The 25,081-nt window shown below is 43.2% G+C and overlaps 1 protein-coding gene across 1 annotated transcript in view; it reads right to left on the bottom strand.

Annotated features, from left to right (window-relative positions):
* Positions 1–18,659, bottom strand: part of LOC128456044 (metabotropic glutamate receptor 4-like) — a 122,391-nt gene extending 103,732 nt beyond the window's left edge. The window contains exon 1 of the mRNA XM_053440079.1: positions 18,108–18,659. Coding sequence (XP_053296054.1) covers positions 18,108–18,653 — 546 coding nt within the window. The 5' untranslated portion in view covers positions 18,654–18,659. The remainder of the gene's footprint in view (positions 1–18,107) is intronic.
* Positions 18,660–25,081: the final 6,422 nt, after the last annotated feature.

The following is a 25,081-nucleotide window of genomic DNA, read 5'->3' as shown; positions in this document are numbered from 1 at the left end:
ATCATTGAACAAAGCAGAATAAATAGGCAAAGCACATCTGGGGTTATGGGGACGTCCCTCTGGTCTCCAGGCCACTGGAAAGCTCTGCTGCCACACTTTAGATGCATCTTCATTTTTCAATCATGTACATTCAGCATCCACACATAAACTCAGACTCTATATAAAGATGGATGACTCATCCCTTTTGTCCTCCCAATATCCAGAAATGAAGCAGAAAGCTGCCATCTTGTGCCGATGATGTCATTTGGAGCCTGAGGCTGCACGGTGGTGATCGGGGGAATGACCAGATAAATAAACACACATCACAGTGTGACAAGAACGACCTAAAATGTTTATATAAAACCCATCTGACGTTTACTTTGACTTTCTAAATTGGATAATGTCCCATCCACCAACATGGAGTAGGGAAGAGTTTATGACCTTAACTGCAGCCTGCCACCAGGGGGCAAACAAAACACTCACAATTATGTTGTCTGTATTTATATACAGTCTGTGGCAGAAACATGGCTCAATGGAAAATAACCAGTGTGAATGTAAAGGTCTCATTCTAAGCTACACATAACAATTCCTAGTTCCAGATGTTTCCACAACAATGGATAATTAACTTTTCACACCGGTCCCTCAAATGCTAGGTAACTAGTCATTTTACAGTTGGACTCAACCTGAGCAGGGATGAGCTCGACTCCCTGACAGTTTGCCTCTCTCCTCTTGTTCCTCACACTCCGGTAACTTGAGGTGTGAGTTCCATTAAAAGCTCATTCGAGAGCGAGTCTGCTGCTGTTTTATCAGCCCCCCTGAAAGAAACTGAGCTGTCAACAGCCGGCCGGCACGCCGACGATCCACTGCTCCGTCTTATCCAATCACGCACACGTATGTATACATGATGTAGAGCAACACACACCGTCTCTGGGAGTGACAGGTGAGCGGTGACACTGCAGCAAGTGGTGACGAGGAGGCGGCTCGTTGAGGAATAAGTGAATTCCGTTCAGAGACGACAGCTGCACCGGCTTTGTTTATCCAAGGATCACAAATATCGTCAGGACTTAAATCCTGAGTTCTCACCGAACGCTGGTGTAAACACGCTGAGTCACGCTCGTGACATTTGGCGAAGTGTCGTGTTAATAATATGACGGTAAACACGATGGTGATGTTTAGACACACGCTGTTTTCTGCTGGAGGGACTGTAATTCAATTTGTTTGCTCTGAGACTGAAAGCGATTGGCTGCATACGTCCTCATTTGGTTGAGGTTAAATCCATGTTTGTTCTAATCTCACATTTTATTAAATTAGCTAAAAAACGATTTTAGACGTACAGTTTATAACACGTAGAAATAAACATAAACAAATCTCTTTGACTCCAGTCAACTAACAAATGTAGGAAAGACTGAGATCACAAAGCTGAACTGTTGTTTCCTTAAGTTCTGGACTTTATTGTTCATCCAGGTCGGTCTTCTTTAGGTAAATATATAAATGTACAATTGCTGTTTCAAGTAAATCAAATATATTATCATTCTAATTGTCATCTCACTGCAACAAGAAGCAGAACTTCAATCAGAAACCGTGACGCGTCGAGATCTGAGCAGATCAGGAGTCACCCTCGGTATCAAAGCTTCCAGATTCAAACTCAAGTCGTGAGAAACCTGGAGGCTCCCTCCCTCAGCACTCGCAGCTGCACAGGGAAGATGTTGCCTCCAGTGAAGCAGCTGACAAGATATTGGACAGAATTGATCAGACAGACATGCTGTGTGACTGCTTAACATTCCCTGGCCGTCAGAATTCCTCTAATTGCTTCCCTGATGCTGTTCTCTCACACAGAACATGAGCCTGACATTTACCGCCACCACAAGTGGGACCCAGGAGATTGTTATAAGTATAGCTAGTCCCTACCCTTCTCAACACATAAATATCATATATCCACACCTACATATGTCTTTTTTAAAGATATATATATATATATATACATATACCTTTGTCATTCTCAAATAGAAGAAACTGATCAGGGGACGATGACTAAGTACAATATGTTTTATAAATACAAATATTGTAAGTTGTCATGAGAGTCAGATTTTAAGTTGATTCCATCTTTTTTAAAGCTCTTATCTTTGGTAAAACTGTCATTATTAAATACAAAATTTCCGGTGATATCTCACTTAAACTACAATACGTTGCATATATCTTGTATAAATCATTAATATTTTTATTTAATTTTACTCATGTTTACTTGGGGGTGGACTATATGGTCCAAATTGACGTTATTGACGTTTAAAGACAAATTGATGGGCAAAGAATGACAAACACTTGATAAACAGCAAAACATGCTATAGATCCTCCTCTCTCTACTAGCATGATGCATAAGAAATATGTCAATATAAATATATATATATATATATATATATACCTATGTTTACATCACATAACTTATCTATCACCTTTTTACTGATGTTTTTATCCCCCTTGCTGCTGTTTCCAGTTGAGCGTCTGGCAAATGACCATCTTGTCTTAAATATTTTCTACATAGCGTATGTTTGCTAGCTTTATAAAAAAAAAGTATATTTTCCCATGTTTCTCCAAAGGAGGGAACGCATTATTCATTCCATCACATCACTGACACTTGAGTGCGACACAGGGCCGTCTCCTGGAGCCTCCCACCATGTGTGTGTTGAGTCCCCAGACCCTGGCGAGCCTTGGCTGGGGCCTGTACCCACTGCACGCAGCAGCGTCTCCACCAGAGGCAGCTTCCACGGGAGGACGTGTTCCCAGATCTCTTCATCATCTGTGGCATGCTAGACACGTGTGTAATGGTCCTTCTCACGCCTCAGTGCAGATTGTAGTCAGTCTTCAGAAACTACATGCAGAATTTGATGGCGGGGGGGGGGGCGGGGAGGGGGGAAGCGAACAACGGGTTTCCAGAATTCCCAATAGGTGTACTGGCCTTTTCACGAATAGACGTCCAGACGACACACACACACACACACAGACACACGCACACACACAAACAGGCTGGAGGCACAACACGAGCACCGGTGCATGTGTGCAGAGGAGAAACACGCCAGCAGAGTTTGTTTGCAGTTCCCCTGCACTGTTTGGCATTTGTTGACTTCCGTGTAACACTGACGATCACTATAGGTCAAACCAAATTGCCTGTTGTCCGAGGTGTCGTGAAAACAAGTTGGCCTGAATAATCACTCACTCAGCCGCACTCCGGCCGCCTCAGGACCTCTTATGTTTACAGGGGCTGTGATGTCAGATTATTTTAATCAGATCTCCCCACTAGGAGGAGGAGGAAAAACAAATATATAAATATATAAGCACCATAACCAGGATTTAATCTGACGTTATAGCATCTTGACAATTGATCTCGGCTGCCCGGCCGGGCTGCTTGATAAGAAGCTCTCCGGCTTCCCGCAGACAGCTGATTATGTTCTGTGGCCACAACCTGTCTCTTTTCCCCGCCTGACACCCGTCTATAGCAGCAGTGATCAGTAAGCTGCTGTAATCACCAGTGTAGGACTTGTGGGAATGATAAGGATGAAAAGAGCAAAGCTAAGCCTCCAAAGGCCGCCCCCCCCCCCCCCCCCCCCCACCTCCACAGCTCAATACATCATCTTGTTCAATAATAAACCGCGTCAACCTTTTTGCCTGTCAACAGATTTATTAGGTCACTGTGTGATACGGACGTTTCCTGATGAAGTGAGGATCAGTGGCTTCATCAGCACACGTACCAGGCTTTAGATTTCATATGATTCACGAGGAGATTGTACATTTTAAGCCTTTTGTTTTTTTTCTCTCCTGAAGATAAGCTCAGAGATGTGATTGCATAAGTTTGCTGATCAGAAAATCTACCCGGGAAAAATATTGAATGAACCTTGTGCGGCTCAATATCAAATCAATACCTTTCCAGTTTTTTCCCACAGCCAGATTAACACATGTTGAAGCTAAAGGCGTTGACGCACTGTGAATGCTGCCATTTGTATTCAAACCAGGAAAATAGAAGTGCACACACGCCCGTGCTTTTCCCTCCGCTTCACTCCTACGGGCCTGATTGGTTATTAAAGACTCAATGCATGCATGTAATGAGTGAAATGGCCTTTTCATCGAGCTTCAGCTAATGATTCCCGACCGTTACCTTCTGGATTGATCCAATAATTGTTTTGTTCATCTGTTGTAAGTTCTGATCACACTGCAAAACCCCCAAAAATGGTTTTCATGATACTACATCGTAAAAAACAACTCAGCTACCTTAATGTGATTTTTAATAAACTGAATAAAATGATATTTAATGATGCTGTGAACTTGACTTTGCTTTATTAAGTTTATTTAGTCTTTAAAGGAGGCAAAACACAAAATTGTAGTTGAATGTTTTTGTTTGTTTGGCATCAAATGTAATGAATCCTTTTCTAAGTTATTCTAACACGGTGGCTTAGGAGGTGGAGCATGTCGTCCACTAACCAGAGGGTCGTTGGTTCGAATCCCCAGCTCCTCCCGTCCACAAGCTGTGAGAATGATGCGTAAATGTGACTTGCAGGGCAAAAGAGCTTTGACTGCTCATTAAGACTAGAAAAGGTCATGTTAAATATCTGTAGGAAAACCTCGTAGCCGGGTGGGAAAGGACAAATACCTGGAGGTGGTACAAATTATAGTTTGGAAAAAATCACTCTAATTTAGTATATTTAATTATTGTGATAACCTTTTTTGGAGCCAAAGATAATTAGTTGGCAAAACTTTTCTGGCAAAACTCAGGAGTTCGAGTCAAGCCTCAAATTAAAACCTTATTTTATCCCAACTGCTTATTTGTTCGATATGAATAATGGAGGCTGTTCAGAGCAGAATGTGACTGAGTGCTGTGATTTGTTTTATCTTCACCGAACTTCTCTTCCCACAACCTACTTATCTACTGTCATGTGTTTACCCAGAACAACCTTTATTCTGAGTGTGGCTGTATTCATAAGAAAACATACGGAGGGATCCAAGGCTGCAACAGAAAATAACTGTGATCATCTAAAAATTATAATCACTTGTATTTTCTTGATGATTTCATCAATAATTTGCTCTACAAAGTGTCAGTAATATGTCCTAATAAATAGAACAAACAAAAGATTTAAAATGAACTATAAGCAAAATAATTCTTGATAACTTGGGTTAGGGTTAGGATGTATAATTGATTATGAGGTAATTAATAATCATTACATTTCACTGGTTGAACACTCGTTGAAATAATATCTTTCCCGATATCAACATACAATAAAAAATACTAAAAATATGTGAAAAATAAAATGCAATAACCTCAAATGCATTGAATGAAATCAACCGGGCCCCCTGATACAATTAACATGACCAAAACTCAATCACTGCTTCACTGCCTCAGCCCTTGTGAGCATGGCGGCTGACCATGTGCATCCCTTTACGGCCACCGGCTCCTTCCAGCATGTTAACACGACGTGTCACAGAGGAAGAGTCGCCTCAAACTGAATTCATGAGCATGACAGTGAGTTCAGTGAACTCCGGTGACCTCCACAGTCACCAGATCTGAAACAAACACATGCACCTTCAGGACGTGGCAGAATGAATGGGCCGGGATGCGATGCTACTGTATCAGGACCGAGCCGGATCTCAAAGGACTGGGAAAGCAAACGGAAGAAGAGCTATACCCACTGTTGGTGTTTGGGTCCTTAATAAAGTGCTTATATTCATATGCCACCGAAGGCAAATCAGCAGGCATGTAACCGATTGCCGCAGGGACTTGTCTGTTGAAGCAAGAGTCAATGTGGAAATTAGTACATCTATTTCCTCCTCAGTTCATTTCTATATTAGATCTCTGCAACTGTCAAATAGAAAATGAGATTCGAAGGGGCTGAGCGAGCACCTGACATTTACCGCTCAGATACATTTCAGGGGGGGGTGTAGTTTTTTTTCCCGTGCACACTTGTTTCTATTAAGTGCCATTTATGGTGAGGGGGTGTGTAGGCATCAGGTGTACGGCAGAGACACTGGTCCAACACATTAAACACACACTCACACATCTAGTTTACAGTCTCCACAGTGACCTGACCTACATGGGATTGGACAGTGGGAGGAAACTGGAGCATCGGGGAGGAAACTAACAACCAGCACGAGCTGAACACACAGAAAGAAACACAGGAGGAGACGTGGAAGATAAATCTGATCTGTTCCCCCGCACAGTAAAAAACACTCTGCTTTTTAAAGATAATGTTTTCCCCTGGGTAACGCTGCAGAGTCGTTGTGTGTCTGTCACACCGCCAGCTAACAACTGGTCCAACTTAACAGGACTAGATTTGAAAAGGATTGTGCTGATCACAGTGTCTGATTAGAAGTTGGATTCTGAAGCCGCAGATGGAAAAATGAATCATGGATAAACATGAGGTTGTTTTCCTGTGCAACTTCATTGCCGGCTGGAACAGCAACAAGGTTCTGGGTTCAACTTTCTCTGGGGGGGGGGGGGTGCATGTTCTCCCTGTGCCCTGTGTGGGTTTTCTCCAGGTAGTCCGGCTTCCTTCCACAGTCCAAACTCACTCAGCTTAGGTTAAATGGAGCCTCTTAATTACCCGTAGGTGAGAATGTGAGTTATTTGTATATTTAGAAATGTTCCACTCTTTGTGTTAGGCAAAAACACAATACATGGGACACTTGTAGGCACTTTACATTATATAGCAAAGATGCCTAGAAATGTCCCGACCAATCAGAATGAGCCGGGCACTTCTAGGCACTTATCATTGAGGAAAAATGTCTAGAAATGTCCCACACTTTTGGTGTTAGGGGAATACAATACATGGGAAACCAATCTTCCAGCACCAGCCGAGCACCGGGAACCCACTCGTAAGCCCCCCATCCTGAGTGCTGAAAATGCCTAGAAATGTCCCACACCTTTGGTGTTTTCGTTGACCTCATTTGACCCCAGAGTCTGTGCAGGACAGCCTCACAGTAACAAGGGAATGCCGATACACGGACTCAACCAAACCTGTAAGTTATTGTTATAAAAAACGACCTAAATTGACATAAACCATCTCGAAGATAAAGATATTTTAAGTGTAATTTGACACTTTTTGGTCCATGTCTAATTGAATAACATGGAGGAGGCAGGGTTTATACACATTTATACATCTGTCTTTATATACAGTCTATAAAAAGAACCATCTGCCAATGTAATGGACTGTGATGGACTGGCTTTCAATCCAGGAGGTCACCTGCCTCTCACCCAGTGTCTTCTGGGATCGTCTCCACCTCCTGACATGAAACTCAAGGGATAAGTGCTTTATCTATATAATGGATGGGTGATTTAGGAGAACCAATTCCTGGTGTGTACAGGCTGTTATTGTCACTCTAAACTAGAGATTTGGATCCAGAGGTCTGAAACCAGGCGAAGTTGTTATCTTGTCACTCAAAAGAATCGGTGAGGATGAAATGAACATTGATTCTTTGATACAGCAGCAGATCAGCCCGCATGGTTCAGATACAGGCAGCAGGAGGTGTTAGCTCTCATGTGTTAGAACTTGTTTTCGCTGCCATATTCAACGTGACACAAACACACAACTGACACGGTCACATTTGCAAAGGGGACAAACCAATTCAATGGATTCTACGCAGTCACGAAAAATGGTATCTATTGAAAGTGTACTGAGTCAAGAGGGAATTCACAAGCAGATCTCACACTCTCTGTGTTTTCATGTTTTAAGGAAAATGTGTCTGTTATGGACAGAATTAATTTCCATGTAAACGAACAGAGATACACAATTAAATGGGTAAACAAGCAGCCTGTAAGACACACATGCACATATGTGCTTAGAGCCAGACACACACACACACACACTTAGACACACAAACACAAGAGTGTGTCTGGCGTGTGAAGAAAAACTGACAGATGGTAGAAGGTCTGGATCTGGATGCCGGATGCACGTTTGTCAAATCTTGAAGATGCAGAAATGTTGTTACGTCTGATTTGCACGGACACACAGTCACTTTTATTCGCCGGGATGAGATCATAACTAAGGCGAAAATGTAATTACAGAGCAAAAACAATATAATTATACAGGAAAAACACGCCACACACAGATCCGACTGAAGAGGCCAGCACTCGCCTCCAGTAATTTGTCTCTTCTGTACAAGCGAGACAGAGCGAGAAGGAAAGAAAACATGTATCATGAAGGATCACAAGCAATGCAATCAGGGATTACTCCTGATTTAAAACATTTATTTAAGTCACATCCGATCTCGGTGAAACCTCCGAGATGCGGCTCTTATATTCGCACAGTGGATGTTATGAAGTGTCTGTCTTGTGGCCCTTTTTATGTCGGATCTTTCAGAAAAATGAGTCACTTATTCATTCAGCAACAGAACAACACAAGTGGAGAAGCAATAATAAAGATAGTTTTGCAGTGAAAGTGCAAGAGAGTATGCGTGTGTGTTTGTGTGTGACTGTGTGTGTGTGTGTGTGTGTGTGTGTGTGTGTGTGTGTGTGTGCCCTGAGCACGAAGATAGCCCTTGGATTGTATTTTATCACTTCATCCATTACATCAAAGCACAGGGAGTTGGCACGCTGCTATTTAAAAGGATTGGAAACTGATGTACAACTTAGTTCTTGGAACGAGGCGACTGTTCACAACACGGTGTAGCAACTCTAACATTGTGTTGTTTTTGTGGTGGTGTGTTGAGATAGTCAGAGAGCCAGTACATTTTTAATGATTTTAATGTTTTCTAATTTCCAGTTCATCAGAAGGTTTTGGGGCTGGACCACAGAACAAATCATCCCATAGGAGAAGAAGCAGTTTAGTGGAACCTCCCGTGTGTTTCCAGTTAAATACTTTCATATGGGATTTTTGACATTCGACCAGACTGTCAATAAAGATGGATGACAGCTCTGCAAAAGGGAAGCCAAATCATCTTGATCACCCCCTGGTGGTAGGCTCTAGTACAGGTCATAAACTATAGACAACTGAGACTCGTGAGAGCGCGTGTCAGCAGAAACTCAATTAACTCAGCTCCACATCAACATCACTACAACCCAGTCTATTTTAGAGCGGCGTCGGTACTTTTAACACAAACAGTTTATTCATAAGCTAAGATCAGCGTCTTTGTGGGGGCTTGACATCACAAAGCAAACAGGTGTGCACGGCTGAAACTCCATCAATCAACAGTACAAATAGTTCTCAAACTGAATTCACGTTCATTTTTCTGTCTTTCTGCCTGTGCACAGTTCTAGTGGTGAATCTTCAGAGTTTGAATAACGACTCGACAAATTATTCAAATCTAAATCTCCTCTGTTTTCGACTGGCCATGTAACTGGATTGGGAACCACTGACTTAAAACACGGATGTGAATCAACAGTCACTGCCAATTGTGGCACCAAGCTAACGTGTACCCTCGGATTTAGGATTTGGCCAAATCACCAAAATATCAGGACAGCCAGACTCAGGCAGTGTGTGCATGAGCAGAATGAAATAACACGGAAGAGGCTGAAGCTCCTCTCCTGGTCCGAGGAACACCGGGTTACCCAGTGTAATAATGTCTGACTGATCGGAATAAAAAAAAAAAAACGAGGCTGATACATATTGCTACTGTATATTTAATATCAACAAAAGGAAGAAAGAAGGTGTGTTGGTTTCATAGCTGCACAAACAGTCAGCATTTTGTTAATGGAGCAGTTGGAGGGCAGAGCAGGGGGGGGGGGGGGGGGGCAGACACACACTACAGGAAAACAGAAAATGGAAAAACACACCTCCCTGAACTGAGCGGTGTGATTATCTGCAGCTCCCACAATGACTTACAGTACTGCAGACAAAATGGCTCTCGTTTGGAAATTACACAACAACAATATCCTGTAGCATCTTTTCATTTGTTGCCTCGTTTTCCCTCCTGTACACAACAATGACACGCTCCTGTCTTCTATCAAATGAAGACTGTGATATCGTCTCAATGGAAATATGCTTATACTGAAACCTTTAAGTAACAGCAATGACACAATAGGACACAATTTGTGCCTCTAAACACCACAACTTCGTGAAAGCATAATGTGTAACTGCATGACCTACACACATCATATAACAAATTGATTTCACAACGGTTGGGACTCAACTTTAAACACGCTGCACGTGGTTAATCGACAGCGAAGAGGAACAGCAAAGTTAAAAAGGCGTGGGAGGGGCCGACTTGAGTGTGAACAATCATATGGTGGCTGACTGAGTGGGTTCGGGGGGGGAGAGATGCCTCGATGGGCTGATCCCAGTTTATCTTGATTTAGCTGTCATTCCCCCAAACGAGCTGCTAAATCAATTTTGACGCGGGGCCGTCATTCAGCCGTGTCACTCGAAGGTTTATGGGCGAATAAAAACCATCAGAACAAGATGAGATGAAGCATGAAATTTCATGACATCAACCATTCCCCCCCCCCCCCCCCGCCTTTCAAGAAGGCGCCATAACGGGGTTAAGAGAAATATGTCAGGAAGTGGAGGATTGACGACCATAAAAGAAGTCAGATTATCGCCTGCACTATTTATCAGGCTCCTCCAGAGACTTTAAACTTGTGGGCAAACCACAGGCTGTAAATTAAGATGGACAATGTGTCGGCTGCATCCTTCTATACGTCCATTCACGTGCTCGACCAATCGAGAGTCAGTCTCAGCTGTCAATCATGACATTTCACCAGGTGTCCATAGCATCAACTCAGTGATTTAAACCAAATGTACGGGAAATAAAACTTCATTTGAACAAAGTGTGATAAGAACAATCTGACAAGGACAGAAATCCTTTTCGAGATAATATTTTAGATAATTTTCTTTTTGACATGTACTGTTTAGTCTGTTCCATGTCCCTTCTGCTAATGTGGAGGAGGAGTTTATGATCTACACTGTGATCCTTTGGTGATCAAGAGGCTTTGGCTTCACTTTTTGTCAGGAGCTATGTCGTCCATCTTTACATAAACGATCTATTGTGCGACCTTAGTTAAAAAACAGTGGTAAATCTATAAGAAGAAAAGAACCAGGCCTTGTATTAAATAGAGCCATGTGTGCTATAGATTAAAATGAAACTGTCAAATAAAAATAAAAATGTTATATCTTCAGAAAAGTAGGAACAGAAATGAGAAACAATTGGAAGCAAAGTGAACACGATAAACTTCTTCTTTTACATTTGAGACTAAATTCAGAATTAACACAAAAAGCCTGGATTTCATTTAGTAGATTTGATCAAATTTCCAAAGAAAGAAGAAGAAATTATATCAATGGTTTGGGGGGAAAACCACTGCAGATGTAATGGTTTCCTGTCACCTGCTGGAGAGTTGGTGTTACCTGCTGTTTGTAATAACACAGTGAACAAAGGAGGAGACGTCAGAAACATTGACTACAAAGATAACCCAACTCATTTTAATGACTTAAGAGTTGTATATGAAATAATCAAACCTACACAAAACACCTAAAGTAACTGGAATCACTTTGAGCGTGTGATGTCACTGCTCATTTAGCTTGACAGGCTCTGACTATTTCTTATGGAAATGTGCTTTTTTTGTTTCTTTCTGAGAACAAAGAAATGTTAAAAGTGATGGATCGTCCCGTGTCAAACATTAACTGCCGACAATTTCATCAACGCTGCTGAGGAGCAGTTACAGCACAGTTTCTGGATCGCACCGATCAAACAGGGATTGATTTTCACCAAACTGGTCCGAAGCCAAAACGTCTGCAGGAGTCGAAGATCAACTGGGGGGAAATAACCGTTAACTTGCTAAAAAGAGGTTGCAACAAAGCAGATGGTGAGCAACCTCTGGGAGGGGAGAGGGGGGGGGGGGCGTGATGGAGCTGTGACCACAAAACAGCTGCAGAATGGATCAGCTCGCTCGTTGAAGGAATCACCAGAGAGGCCGCTAATGATATCTGCCATGCTCCTCGCAGGGCGGCTGAGCTTCCGCTAGATTGCATATGTTTTGAATGAGATGGACAATGATAGCTTTTACCTTTTTTGCGAGCTCTGGTGTAATGGCAGCTTTTGCTAAGTGTTGTTTTCTAAAACATGCACACACTCAGAAATGAGTCACGGCTGTAGCAAATACAACAGTGAGGGAAAACGTCAGCAGCTTTAGAATGTGAATTTAAAAATAGGGCACGGGCAAAACTAAAGAAGTACTCGTCAAATAAATTAGTCTAAAAGTGAGTTTCTGTCATTTTAGGTGTTTGATGTATGTTTAAGTGCCATTTTTTCTAAAAAAACTTGGATTTAATTAGTTAGTTGATGTTGTAGAAATGGAGGAAAAAGTCGAACCTTGCGATTGGTCAGGCAGAAGTATCGGTGGGACCTCGATACCGTGAGATACGTCCCTTTAAAAGGTAAATTACGTACATTTGCAATCGTGGATCATTGTATTGCGCTGCAGTACTTGAAATACCTGCAAACACGTAACTTTGAATATATACATGTATATTAAAAAATAACTACAATTAATAAGCTATGTATTAATGCAAATCTTTTCTGCATTGTTTGTGCAGTAAAATAAAAGTTTTTCGTATCAAAGAATAATGTATGAGGTTACAATAATAACAGACGGTGAGTAATTTATAATCTGCCTTAAAAATTTAATAAAAAACACATTCATATTTGTTATTTAGGAGTTTTAACCGGCCAAGATATCGCGAAAAAAAAAATCCCAGAATAATTTATTGGAAAATAATGCTTGGCAGCTCGGGGTCTCGCTCGCAATCAACAATTCATATTGTGCGTTGTGTTAACTCAGCACTAAACATTATTGGCTGTGCTTTTTGTTGACAGTTGGAGAGTTCAAACCACTTACACTGCTTAACCATAATTTCAGCGATGCCGTGCGAGGGGAGTAAGAGCCCAGGTCACAATCAGATGTGAAAACCTTTATGAAAATCACTGGCAGAGGATATTATTTGGAGTCAGACACAATGTGCAGGCGCTTATCCAATAAAGTCAGTGCGTCGGCTTGTGTGCGTCTCCAGTGTGAAACTCATAAACAAGATCATTAACTGGGGGCAAGAGAAAATGTCAGAATGAGTGGGAAGCTGAAGGCCTGTGTGCTTTTGCATGAAAAGTCAGCCTCTTGTCTTTTTCCTCCTCGAAAGTCCTTGTTGTGTTTGTGTTTGTGTTTGCTTTCCCTGGTCTGTGGTCCCTGCACTGCTGAAACTATCCACTCCAGTGGACGTGCGATGGTTTGTCCAGCCAGCACTGAGCTGTAATGTCAGAATAAGGAGCCGGCAAAATGCTTCCCAGTGAGCATTAAGGGCCGGAGCGTGCTGAGCCTTTTATTGCTCGGTCACTACCTCTCCATTGTGCTACTCATGTGCACCACAGAGTGAAACTAATGAAATTTATAAAAACATTTATTTTCTCTTTCAGCTGAACGAGAGCCAAACTTTTGCTACAGAGGAGGTGAGAAGAATTATAGAGCTCTTATAAAGATGGACGAGATAAGGTGAAGCCAAAACGTCTTGATCGCCCCGAGTAGCTGACTGCATTATAGGACCCTCTCTCTTCCATGTTAGCGGACAGGACAGGAACCAAACTAAAAAGTACAAGTTAAATACTTTTTTCTTTTAGATGATTTCTGTCATTTTAGGCACTTTTTAAAACACGCTGCCAAATGTCTGTGCTCATTTTTACTCATGTATAAATACACATACAGCATATATACTCACTTTATTTAAGTTTACTATGTTTCAACCATAGACTGGATTTAAAGATGGACGACATGACTGAACCCCATACGTAAAGACAACCTCTCGATCGTCTCCCAGTCGCTGGCAGCAGTATAGCCCAGTAAAGCCCTGCCTTTTCCATGTTAGTGGATTGGACATGGGCCAAACTAAACAGTAAACTCAGGCTCCAAATTGTGTTTTCATCCCAAGATGGCAGCTTTCTTATCCTTCTTATCATTCTTATCATTCTTATCCTTCTTATCATTCTTATCCTTCTTATCATTCTTATCATTCTTATCATTCTTATCATTTCTCCTTGTTTCTGGAGAGCAAGAGGAAGTGGAGCTGCGTCGACCATCTTGTTTTCCAGCTCCAGCAGAGAAGAACAGGTAGCGGAGAGGGGGCCGGCCTGTGTTGTCGCCGGTGTCTGTCAACTCTGTGATCTGAATAATGTTGTCATCTGACACGATTTATCTGTGATCCCCCCCCCCCCCCACACACACACAGACACACACAATTTCCCACTGAGATGTTCTCGAGCTGCAGCTCCCGGTCCGTGTGCTACAGTTACATAATGTTGGAGTAAAATATTCATCAAGCTGCTCTGGACCACATCTGTATTCAGCTGAGTGCTGAGGAAACACTTTTCCGTAAACCTGATAACTACACCGGGGCGGGCGCTGCTGCCGCCGCCGCGGCTGGCTTTAAAGTGGTTTGTGTGTAAATGTGCTTGATTGCTTTTGTGTACGCTTGTATCGAGTGTTTATATACATGTTGTTGCGTTTGAGAGGTGCAGTCATGCACATGGTTTGTGTGTGTGTGGGTGAACAAACATACAGCAGTGCACGTGTCTAAATGCCTCACAGTCTGCCTGTCTTCATCAGTATGCTGAGCTGGTGTCTGCGTGCATGCATTACCTCATTTTAAAGCAAACATGTATGTCTAGCTGCAGCGTTAGTCGACCTGCTGGTTCCTTTTCTCGCCTGACGCCAGATCGTGCATGCAAATGTGTGGCGGGTGGCGGGGCGTGTTACGAGGCGGCAGTAAAGTTCAAACCCTCCGGGGTCATCAGCGGGTCCTCTAGGCCCGGGAGGGGCAGCTGGCATCTGCCTGAGAGGTGGTTCCCTGGGAAGCCATAACTCAGGACCCCACCTTGATGACCACACACCACTCTCTATTAAAGTTTTACAGTTTAATCTATAGAAGTGACCAGACTGCTTTACATCCTGTCAGGGGCATACTCTCTTTTTTGATTGTTGTAATGACCGTTATTCAATAAGAGTGGATGTTGATTGATTGGCCCCTCGGAAAGCGTTTGATTTTCTCAAGTCGCCCGACTCACAGGCCCGAGTGATGCTAACTGAAGATGAGCCGGTGAGATCTGGCTGTGTTGATCTTCTCAACCTGCCGTCTGACTGGAGCGGCTTTCGAAAACCTCCAGCTGTCTGCATACGAGGAGGAGGGGGGGGGGGGGGGGGGGGGGCGCTCACACTCTATACACATTGAGGCTGAAGATAAAGGAGATCAGAAGAGTCCAAATTAAATATGCAAGGACACCGCTTACGTGCTTTAATGAAGAGAGGGCTAGCGCTGTGCTAATGACCGAGGATTTGAGGCTTCCATGCGAGAGTGGGATCAAGAGCTCGCTGCTGGAGTCGCTCATTACCGTGTCCCGCACAGACCCTCACCTATGGGAGCGCGTATATATTGGCATATTTATTGCGTGGGAGAAGTGTAGAGATCATGCAGAGGTTCTTTGTGGGTATGAATAGATGCAAACATAAACTGGCTTCCCTCAGATTAATGTTGACAAGCAGCATAACTCTGATGTGGTTTGTAAAAGGACGGAGTCTGAGAGATTAACAACTCATCCTGTGTAAACTGTAGAGAAGTGTGGAGTTTGTGGAGCATCATATGACCTAATACACAAAGAAAGCATTAAAAATGTATAAATGTTAAAACCTACAGAATCTCAAAGAGGCCAAATCATTGATTTTCAAATTAACTCACATATTTATGATGATTTACTGCGACTTTTGTTACCTAACAATAAATACTGATTTTTCTGTTGGCCAATACAGATCTGGGAATACCAGCTTCTCATAGACAAATCAGTATCGGTGGTTCTGCTGTATGATGGACACTTAAATACAAATAAATACAAACAAGTTGTGTTTTTTATGTTTGACGTTTGTGGAGGAGACTATGTAAAGTTTCTTAATGTAAGTACTAGTATTTGAAAAATACCAGAGATAATAATATGTCTTTGTCCTAAGGTTCGATAACAACATCTTAGGAATCAGTGCAAATACATGTGTGTGTTTCACAGCCCCCAGAAATTCATACTGGTCAGACACTATACAGGCAATTACCTATTCATGCAGAAGACACATGAAGTCTCACGTTTTACCTCCTCACACGTCATTGGCTTCACTCACACCTCGTCATCATTGGTGACGTAAAAACCCCAGATATACACAATAAAATAATAAGTGCTTCCAGATCGTGGCTCAGTAATAACATCCGATCACACAGCAGAGCCTCACTCCTGCAGAGCGCTGGCATAATGGTGTTGATCACACCCGAGGGCGAGAGAGGAAGCAGCGCCAGAGTCCGGTCTGGTTCATTCTGGTTCAACACGAGAGAGGATGAGCGGAAACCAGAACCTATTTAATCTAATCTCCACCACATGTGGCTGTAACTACCAAATACTTTCATTACTATTCAATCAGCCAATAATTTCTTCAATTTATATATTGATCTACGAAATACCCCAAATTTTCCGTCTCATTGTCTTTGTCTTGTAGGTTTTGTCCAAAGACAAATCCGAAACAATAGTAAGTTCATTCATGACATTAGAGAAGATGAAATTAGGACATTTGTGCTTGAAATGTTTTTTATTGATGAATTAATCAACTTGAATATCACTAAGTAGAGTGAATATATCTGCCAAGCTCCAGCAATCCCCTCATGAAACCACATTCAAATCACTAGATCCATAAAATCCATAAATCATCAAGATCCATAAATTATTTTCTGAGGACTTGGTGAAAATATCAAAAACACAAAAAAACACCAAATCACACAATGTTAAAGAAATTCAAATATAAATCCTGGATCCAAACCAAAATGTAATGGGTTTGTTCTCGGCTCATGTCTCACACTGATACCAAGTTACGTGAAAATCCATGTGGTAGTTTTTGCTTAATCCTGCTGAGATACAAACCAACCAACCAACAAACCAACCAACAAATCCTCTACTCCAGTAACTTCATCATCATCCTTCTCTATTTCCATTTACAGATTTTCGGAGGTCTCTGTCACAGGCTGCACTCTGATCCTGATCTGCTCCATGTACATTGACACCATGACAAAAAACCACAACAAGACAAGGTTCAGACATGCGGTTCCTCCGCTGAGGATTCAAATCATCAACATTTATGGAGCAGCCCCATCAAAATCCAGTCAGTCGTCGGGGAGGTTAAAACCGGGAGCCGCGGAGGACAGACAGTGAATCAGCCGGGGGGGGGGGGGCGTTCTGTGACCCAGACACACCGTCTCACCTCGAGGTGTTTATAAGCAAGACGGGGGGGGGGGGATAAAGTTTGATTTAGACATGAATTTCAATGCGATATCAAGGTGAGGGAGGGAACTCTCCGGATTATTGTCAGTGCTTTCACACGGAGGATCTGAGATGCATTTTTTCGAAGTCGGTTTCTGAAGTCTGAGCATTATCTGAGGAAGAATCCCTCGCTCTAATTACGCAGAATTTCAATAAGCCCCCTAGCTCGCCCGGTCCCACTGAAAGTAATTTGAGTTATATCTATGCTAAAATGTTTAACTGTCCGTGAAACTGTTTCAAACACGCGACGGTACTCTGTGAAACGTAATTCCCTCTGAAGGAGAGGAAGGTGTGTTGTTTCCCTGTGAGCCGAGCCGTGAACACCAATCAAACCTTCAATAAGGTAGAAATGGCTATTGTGCACAGCAAGGCTACAGCTGGACGGCAAATAAAACGTGTTAAATAATTCATTAAATGTCCATTTGCAATGTACACACTGTGGCGTATAATCAGATGTAAACAGCAAGCCGATTCAGAGAAAGGCTGTAGGTTGAAAATGAAATCAAGAAGTATCCGATTAATCACGTCTGTGACAGGAGACCCCTCTCTCTGCTCAGCAACCAGCTCCTCCAGGGCAATAGTCAGAGAGCTGAGATCCACCGGGGGATTTTCCTATCCAAAGATATGAAAGTGCCCATCGTGCGGCTGCAGATATCTAACACATATCGTTCTGCTCAGCGGCTCGTGGTGTATCAGCCGGTGTTATTAATTATTCAAACAGATATATATGTATGAGGATCGATAAAGCAAAAATAATCTCAGTGTTCAGCATCCAAGCACAGCTCCTGCATGTTCCGTGCATGTTGTGACAATCTGTCCCTGCGTCTTACCTTAAACAGGCGGAGTATGTTGGCCACCATGATGGACACGGAGCTGGAGGACGCCCCGATGACCCCCACCACCCTCTCCGGTTTGGTGATGATGGGCGCGCCGCCGCCCAGACACTTGACGTCGGTGCCGTCCTTCTCGATGAGCGCCTGCACGAAGGTGAGCGACTGCTCCAGGGCGTGAGTGTCCCGGGAGCAGGTGTCCAGGATCCGGGCTCCCAGTGTGATGTTGGGCAGCAGATTGTGGTCGTTATTGATGCGGTCAAGGGCGAAGAGCATGGCCTCCAGCCTGTGGATGCCCTTCTCCTTCTTCAGCTCCCCGCACGGCTTGCCGTCGTGCCCTCGGGCGTGCACCGGGAAGAGCCCACCCAGGGAGATGTCCCCGTCTATGCGGATGGAGTTCAGATGTGTGTGTCCCGGCCCTTTGGGTTTGGCAGCCTGGGCGGCCTTCAGAGAGCCGTTGAGTAGCAGCAGCAGCAGCAGGGACAGAAACAGGCCATTCCTCCGACAGCCGGTCCAATCCGGTCGACACACCGAGGGTTGAGACATGATCCCGGCCTGAGTGCACGTCCACCCTTGTGCGACCGAGCCCAGCAATCAGAAAAAGAGCAGAAGCCAGGTATTACTTTATGATGGCCAGAGGGTTAATTGCAGTACCTGAAGCGGTTGGCACAGAAAAGGCTTCCTCTCATGTCTCCCCTCTCTCACAGGCATTCAATTAACAGAGAATATGAGCTCGGCTCTTTCACTGCTTGTAATCCAGTTCTCTTCTCCTCTTTCCCAGCCTCACTCCATCCTCTGACCACGGCGCCGGGCAGCTGCTCTTGCGTCGGCTGTTATTCACACACTCTTCCTGTGCAGATCCTTCACTTGAGGCATCGGTAAGAACAAAGGTGAGAGATAGGGCGTTTTTTCTCTGCGTCCCTCTCTCCCGCTCCTCTTTCCTCTTTCCTCTTTCCTCTCCACCTCAATCAGACGTTTTTAATCTCCCCCCCCGGTCCCGTGGGCAGGGATCTGGTATATGTCAGAGCCCTCAGGCCTGCTTAGGTCCACAGGCTTCACTGCAAATTCCTGAAAGATGAAAAGGAGAAGGGTGGTGAGACAGTGGAGAGAGGAAACACGGGGGGAAAAAAAGGCAAATGGATTTACATTGGTACAAGCATTTCAATTCCGCTGTTCTTTAACCTTCTTACTGCAGCATTATGTGGAATGAAGAGGCTGTTCTGCCTCCGAACTCATTTCTCTTCCCGTGTGTACAGTCTGCCTACATCTACCGCTGTGAATTCAAAAGGTTGCCACGGGCTCTCAGGGCTGACGTGGAACAGAGAGTCACATCCCCCTTGTGCTTCATTCCCACCTCTCAACCACGTCAGCGGATGAACTTAACCTCCATCACAATAATTTGACGTCCTGTGACTGATGCACGTCACATTTTTTAAAAGTCAGACTGTTTAAATGGCTCCACGCTGTGCTGCTGACGTTGGAGGGAATATAAGTTGCTGTTAGAACTTTGCAATGAAATTGTTATTTTCCAAAAGATGCATCATCGTCGCCGCCACCTCACATATATGTTTGCAAAGGCTGTAAATCATTGGAAACATTAAAGGGTTTAAAAGAACTGATAAAACTGATAAATGTTTTCGTGCCAACTCCAACTTCACCATCTTCTGACTACAGGCAAAATCAGTTACATATGTTACACTGGGATTCACGGGGTCTCAGAGTCCAACGCACGACAGACGAACAGGTTGAGCCTGAAACTGTGATCGTGTCTTTACAGAACTGGGAACAGGTTGTATATCCAATGTAAGAACAAAGGAAAGAAATCCACCTTAAGAAATCGCTGCATTAAGGTGGAACCTGATTGTAGCAGCAGCCGTTAACACAGCAGGGGATGAAATACATTTTAAAAACATGAGCAGAGTATTATCCAGATCACTGGCTACATTTATAAAGACAGAAATATTAAGCCTACTATTCATTGAGATTTTGATACTTGCATTAGGTGCTAAAAGAATATCTCATGCATATTCCCATTCACAGAGCACCGTGTGATCATGACCAGCATTTGGAAAACTGCTGCAAATGTCGATGTCGTAAAATGATTTGAAAACACCGATAGGAATTTATAATGTGATTAGGACGTGTATATTTTTACATAATATGAGGAAGGTCGTTTAATACTTGTTTCCGAGCCTGGGCTCTGTATAAAGATGGACGACACGTCTCTTCCTCCTCCCACTGACCACAAATGAAGCTGAGATATGCTAATCTGAAATCTGACATCTTGTGCATTAGGAGTCTGCCGAGTCGGGATGGAGCCGTGGTAATGAGGTCCTGCCTCAACGTGTAATCCTGTTTTTATAGCATCAAATAACTACATAAATCCCAAATTAAAGGAGAAATAAACACTTGAGTGAGATGAGAGCTGTGGCTGCGGGGGGAGAGCGGTCGTCTTCTACCCGGAGGAGGTTCAATCCCAGTCTTAGGCGGTTCAGAATGACAATAAACTGTACTGGGAAGCGCTTTGTTTTATCAACACTAAAAATGTATATGAAGTGTACTTTGACTTTAAGTTAGGTCCATGGCCCGTCCAATAACAAGGAGGAAGTGGGTCCAAAGACCTGTACTGCTGCCAGCCACCAGCAGGGGAGCTGTTGTCAATCTTCATACACAGTCCATGATTTAGAGTATTTCTTTATTCGGGTTGAGATAATCAGAAAATAGACGTGTCTTATTATTTACTCAGGTTAATATCAGATCACTGCTGCCTGTTGTTTTACTCATGAAGAGATAGAAACATTTCACACATGCAGAAACAGCTACAGCTTCTCCATAACCCGAAGTCTAAAACCTTTCTCTCAGCTCTATGATAAAAGCTGCATCAAGATGAATCTGAGGTGGCTCTGTCTGATGTGCTGCAGCAGTGAGGAGACATTAAATGCAGATTCTGTCCAGATTCAAGTGTCGTGAACAAGCGCGCCTGGTAAATAACACAGATTTAAAGCTGGATGTTGAGATTCCCATCTCCGTACTGTCATGCATCTACACACTCTGACAGTATCAGTCCCACCTTTCCTAGTTTTTTTCCTCCTTCCGACACACACACATGCACACCACATGCCTGCTGGATAGACACACACATAGAACACGCCACTACAAGCTATCTCACGTGTACATATCTCCACCCTGTTCCTTCCTGGAGCGGTAATCGGCTCTGAAGGAACAATCTAGCGGCACACAGTCACAGAGCCGGGCTGTAGACATTGGTTTTCCAGCAGAGTGGGTTGAAGCCTTGAAACCGCAACAGCCGAGATTCATTGAGAGCATATTGGAAGTGACAAGGTCCTTTGAATACACCCAACTATCCCCCACTGAGTAAGGAGTAATTTTTTCAGAGTTGATTCACTGCAGGTCCACTTTAACTGCTGCAGAGCGGATGACAACTGTGGAGAGTCGGCCAGCTCACCTGAGCCCCTGCGACCGAATGAGCACCGTGCACGAGCAAATCTGACTTCAGAGCAAACGCTGCTGCTGCTGCTGCTGCTGCTGCTGCTGCCAGAGAGGTACGCAAGATAAGAAAAGAAAATACAGCTGTGAACACTGCAGAGTTCAGATAAGAAAAGGTTCCACAAGGCTTTTGATTTCCAGACACACGTCATCAGACTCTGTGTTTGCACAGAGAAGAGCGTCACTCCGAAAACCAGCCGACAGAGCGTCACACGTGCACTTGACAGAAAGAAAGATCTTCCACATCACAAGATTACATGAAGCATTATCCGGCTAATCGCTGTGTCGTGTCTCGTTCCAGATGAGTATCTCACAGGGTTTCCTCTCCGACCAGGATCTAGATAATTCACAATCTGAAACATCTCGTTCAGGGCGGAGCTGCCGAGATGCTTTTGAATTAATCACTTCATTTCATCACTCGGTGGAAATCTATGGATCCCATTTTAATCAAGGGGGGGGGGGGGGGTGGTTAGGCCAGACCAGCCCTTTAGAGTTTCATTCAGCATGACACGTGGTGATGTAGTAACCGATTTGAAAAGTGCAGTATTAGCATACTCTATTACCAATGCACTCAGTGTATAGTGTGATTCCAGAGCCCTGCTGTAACACACTCAGTGTGTAACTGAGTGAGTTCTGGTTCTGTTTCTGAACCACTGTGCTCACACGGAGAGAACCAGTCTCCAGATGAGAAGACAAAATGTGTTTTTGTTTACAAATGGCTCACCTCAATAAACATGTGCAACGGAGACGTGAGGAAAATCATTTCCACACGACAAAATGTCAAAGACAGCTGCAGGAATTACCGGAGACTCTGTCGGGAGAGAGCAACCTTTCCGCAGGTGGGCGAGCGAATCTCAGGATGGAGACTTATGCATTCATTTTTAAAAGGCCGTTCAATAACCTTCGGGCGAATAAGTCTGTTGTGACCTGGCCTCGCAAGAAGCAGCAGCGGCTGAGTCAAACAGCAACGTCTTAATTCAGTCAACACCAGAACTCGCCTGTTTAAAACATGTATATTTAAAGGAGACATATGGTTTTTAGATGGAATTTTACCAGATATGAAGGATTATTGCAGTCTCAGAATGACCTACTCCTCCCTTACACCTAAAAAGAACTATTTCCAAAGAGCGACCAAAGTGTGAACATAACGAAGATTGACTTTAATGTCATTACGACCTAATACCACATCTCTTTAAAGAGTTTAAAACTTATTAAGGCCTAAAGTTCTGATTAGTAATTGATTTACCTGTTTACTATGCTTTTTAAACTTTTGTTTACTTCTTAAAGACCCAGTGGAAACCCGGTGTACAGTCAGTTAAGATCATACGTTAATAATTTCTGACAGTAATATTCTTTGTTCTTTTGATAGTTGGTTCAAAGTTTATTGATTCATTTCTCTTTGTTTGAGTTACCTGCCTGGATTCTGCTTCTGACCCAGCAAAAAAACTAACCCTAACCCTAACCCATAAACTGAGCTGTGGGCGGAGCCTGGTTCTATACAGAGGCCAAACCAAAGGACCAAACCTAGAGCTCTAACTCTGTGTTTTGTACTCGACCACTTGGTCCACCGCAAAGAGAGAGAGGCGAATCCCAGTGTTTCAGACAGAGGCTGAAAAGAGGAGCTGCAGTGATGGACAGGAGATCAGTAATTTTGTTTTCGGAAGAATAAAACATGAAAACCATCTCAAGTAAACACAAAAAATGTAAGTTATGAACCTGAATATGAGCGAAATAATAGTCTCTTTGAAACAATTTACGGATTTCACCTCCAACACATTAAAAAAGTGTCTGTTTGAACAACTCTATCACAGAAGATTCAACTCAGTGAGAAATGCAATAAATAAATGAATAAAACATGAATCCGACTGTGCACAGAAAGACACAGCGTGGGAGTTTCTTTACATCGAACCCAGACAGTGAGAAACCTTCCTCTCTTCCACTTCCCTCAATGCGCCTGTCCTTAAAAAACACACTTCATCCGAATGTGACCGGCCACTTCACCTTTAGACTCCCTCATATTTTTTTATTGCTCCAAATTAGAAATTTCACGGCTCTCGCCCGAGCGTTTTTATAGTCCAATCAGAGCTGCATAGGAAATTCATCTGATATATGCGTAGGTTCACTTTCAGCGGAACATTCCCCTGTTCGTTGTCCGAAATTCGAGCCGCTGCCGAGGAATGAAGACACAAAATGGTCACAAATGTGTATCTACAAATTAAAAATAAAATTAACAATGTCTAAAACCGTTTAAAGCAAAAAAAAAATCCATCTCACAAATCTGTTCCAATCCACGATATAAGCAAGCAATGCAAAGACATGTAAAACAAATGCACACAGCTTAAAAGAATATTAGTATTTTGGTTATAGATCTTTTACTTCCTGTGTTAACAAATGTCTAAATATCCTTGACATTCTTCTGTGTTTACTAACACATTGGTAAATGTTTGTGTGCGAATTCTTATTTTAATTCCCACACACAAGTTTATACATGTTGTTTTTCATTTATAGATCACGTCATGCACATCTGTCAACATCCTGAGTCTAACTCCTCTCCGTAGATGAGAAAGCCGGCCGGTAGGGAAACTTCTGGAGAAGCTGTAGCTCTCCCCTCACAGATGGGAAAGGTGGGGCTCTCTAATTGACGCTCCAGCGTGGTGGAGCCACACAGACGATCAATAGGAAGGTAGAGCAGAGCCGCTCGGAGGGAAAGGAACTGAGAGAGGAGGAGGGTTGAGATGCAAACATGGACTGGAGCGCTCAGAAGAGGCTGCCCGGAGAGGATGCGTCAGTAAAGTGGATCAGAGCTGCAACGTTGCTCTGTGTTCATATTAGTGGGACAGAGTAATAAGGGCCGTGAAGAAAAGACATTTGCAAAAGGGTATATGGTCATTAAAGAATAGAATAAAGTCTAAATATTGCCAGGAATAAAGTCGTATAAGGTCATATTTCATTTTAGGAATAAGCAGCAGGGAGAACTCATGTTAGCCAGAGATCCAGTCCTGATGGATCCAAGCTGGTGATCACCGACCTCAATCGTCTTTTTGAGAAACTCCTCAACCACGACCAAGGAAATTTCCTCCTCCTCACAAAAGAGGCAAGGCCGTGACGTTCTTTCTTCAGAATAGACTCAGTTTCTTGCACAGTTTCTTTTCAAAGTCCTGATATTTATGATAATGTGGTGCTGATGAGTATAAAAATATGTTATATAATAAGACAGATCCTCTGATACTCCCCCTCTGAAAGCACACGCAGCCTAGAATCAGGACTTTACCGCTAACACTCTCAAAATCCCTAATGCTCTTTGTACATTTATAGGTTAATGTTGGTTATTATTATTATTAACTTAGCTTTTTGAGCAGGAAGCTGAAAGACTGCAGTACACTGAACTACTCCCACCGGTGCTCTTCTTCTTCTTCTGTTCCTTCTAAAACAGCTGCTCCGCTCCTGAACAATTCCGTCACATGTTA

The sequence above is a fragment of the Pleuronectes platessa genome, chromosome 2 (assembly GCF_947347685.1).
Source record: "Pleuronectes platessa chromosome 2, fPlePla1.1, whole genome shotgun sequence".
NCBI lineage: Eukaryota > Metazoa > Chordata > Actinopteri > Pleuronectiformes > Pleuronectidae > Pleuronectes > Pleuronectes platessa.
Note: the sequence above shows the minus strand (reverse complement) of the source record. Positions and strands in the feature narration are given on the sequence as shown.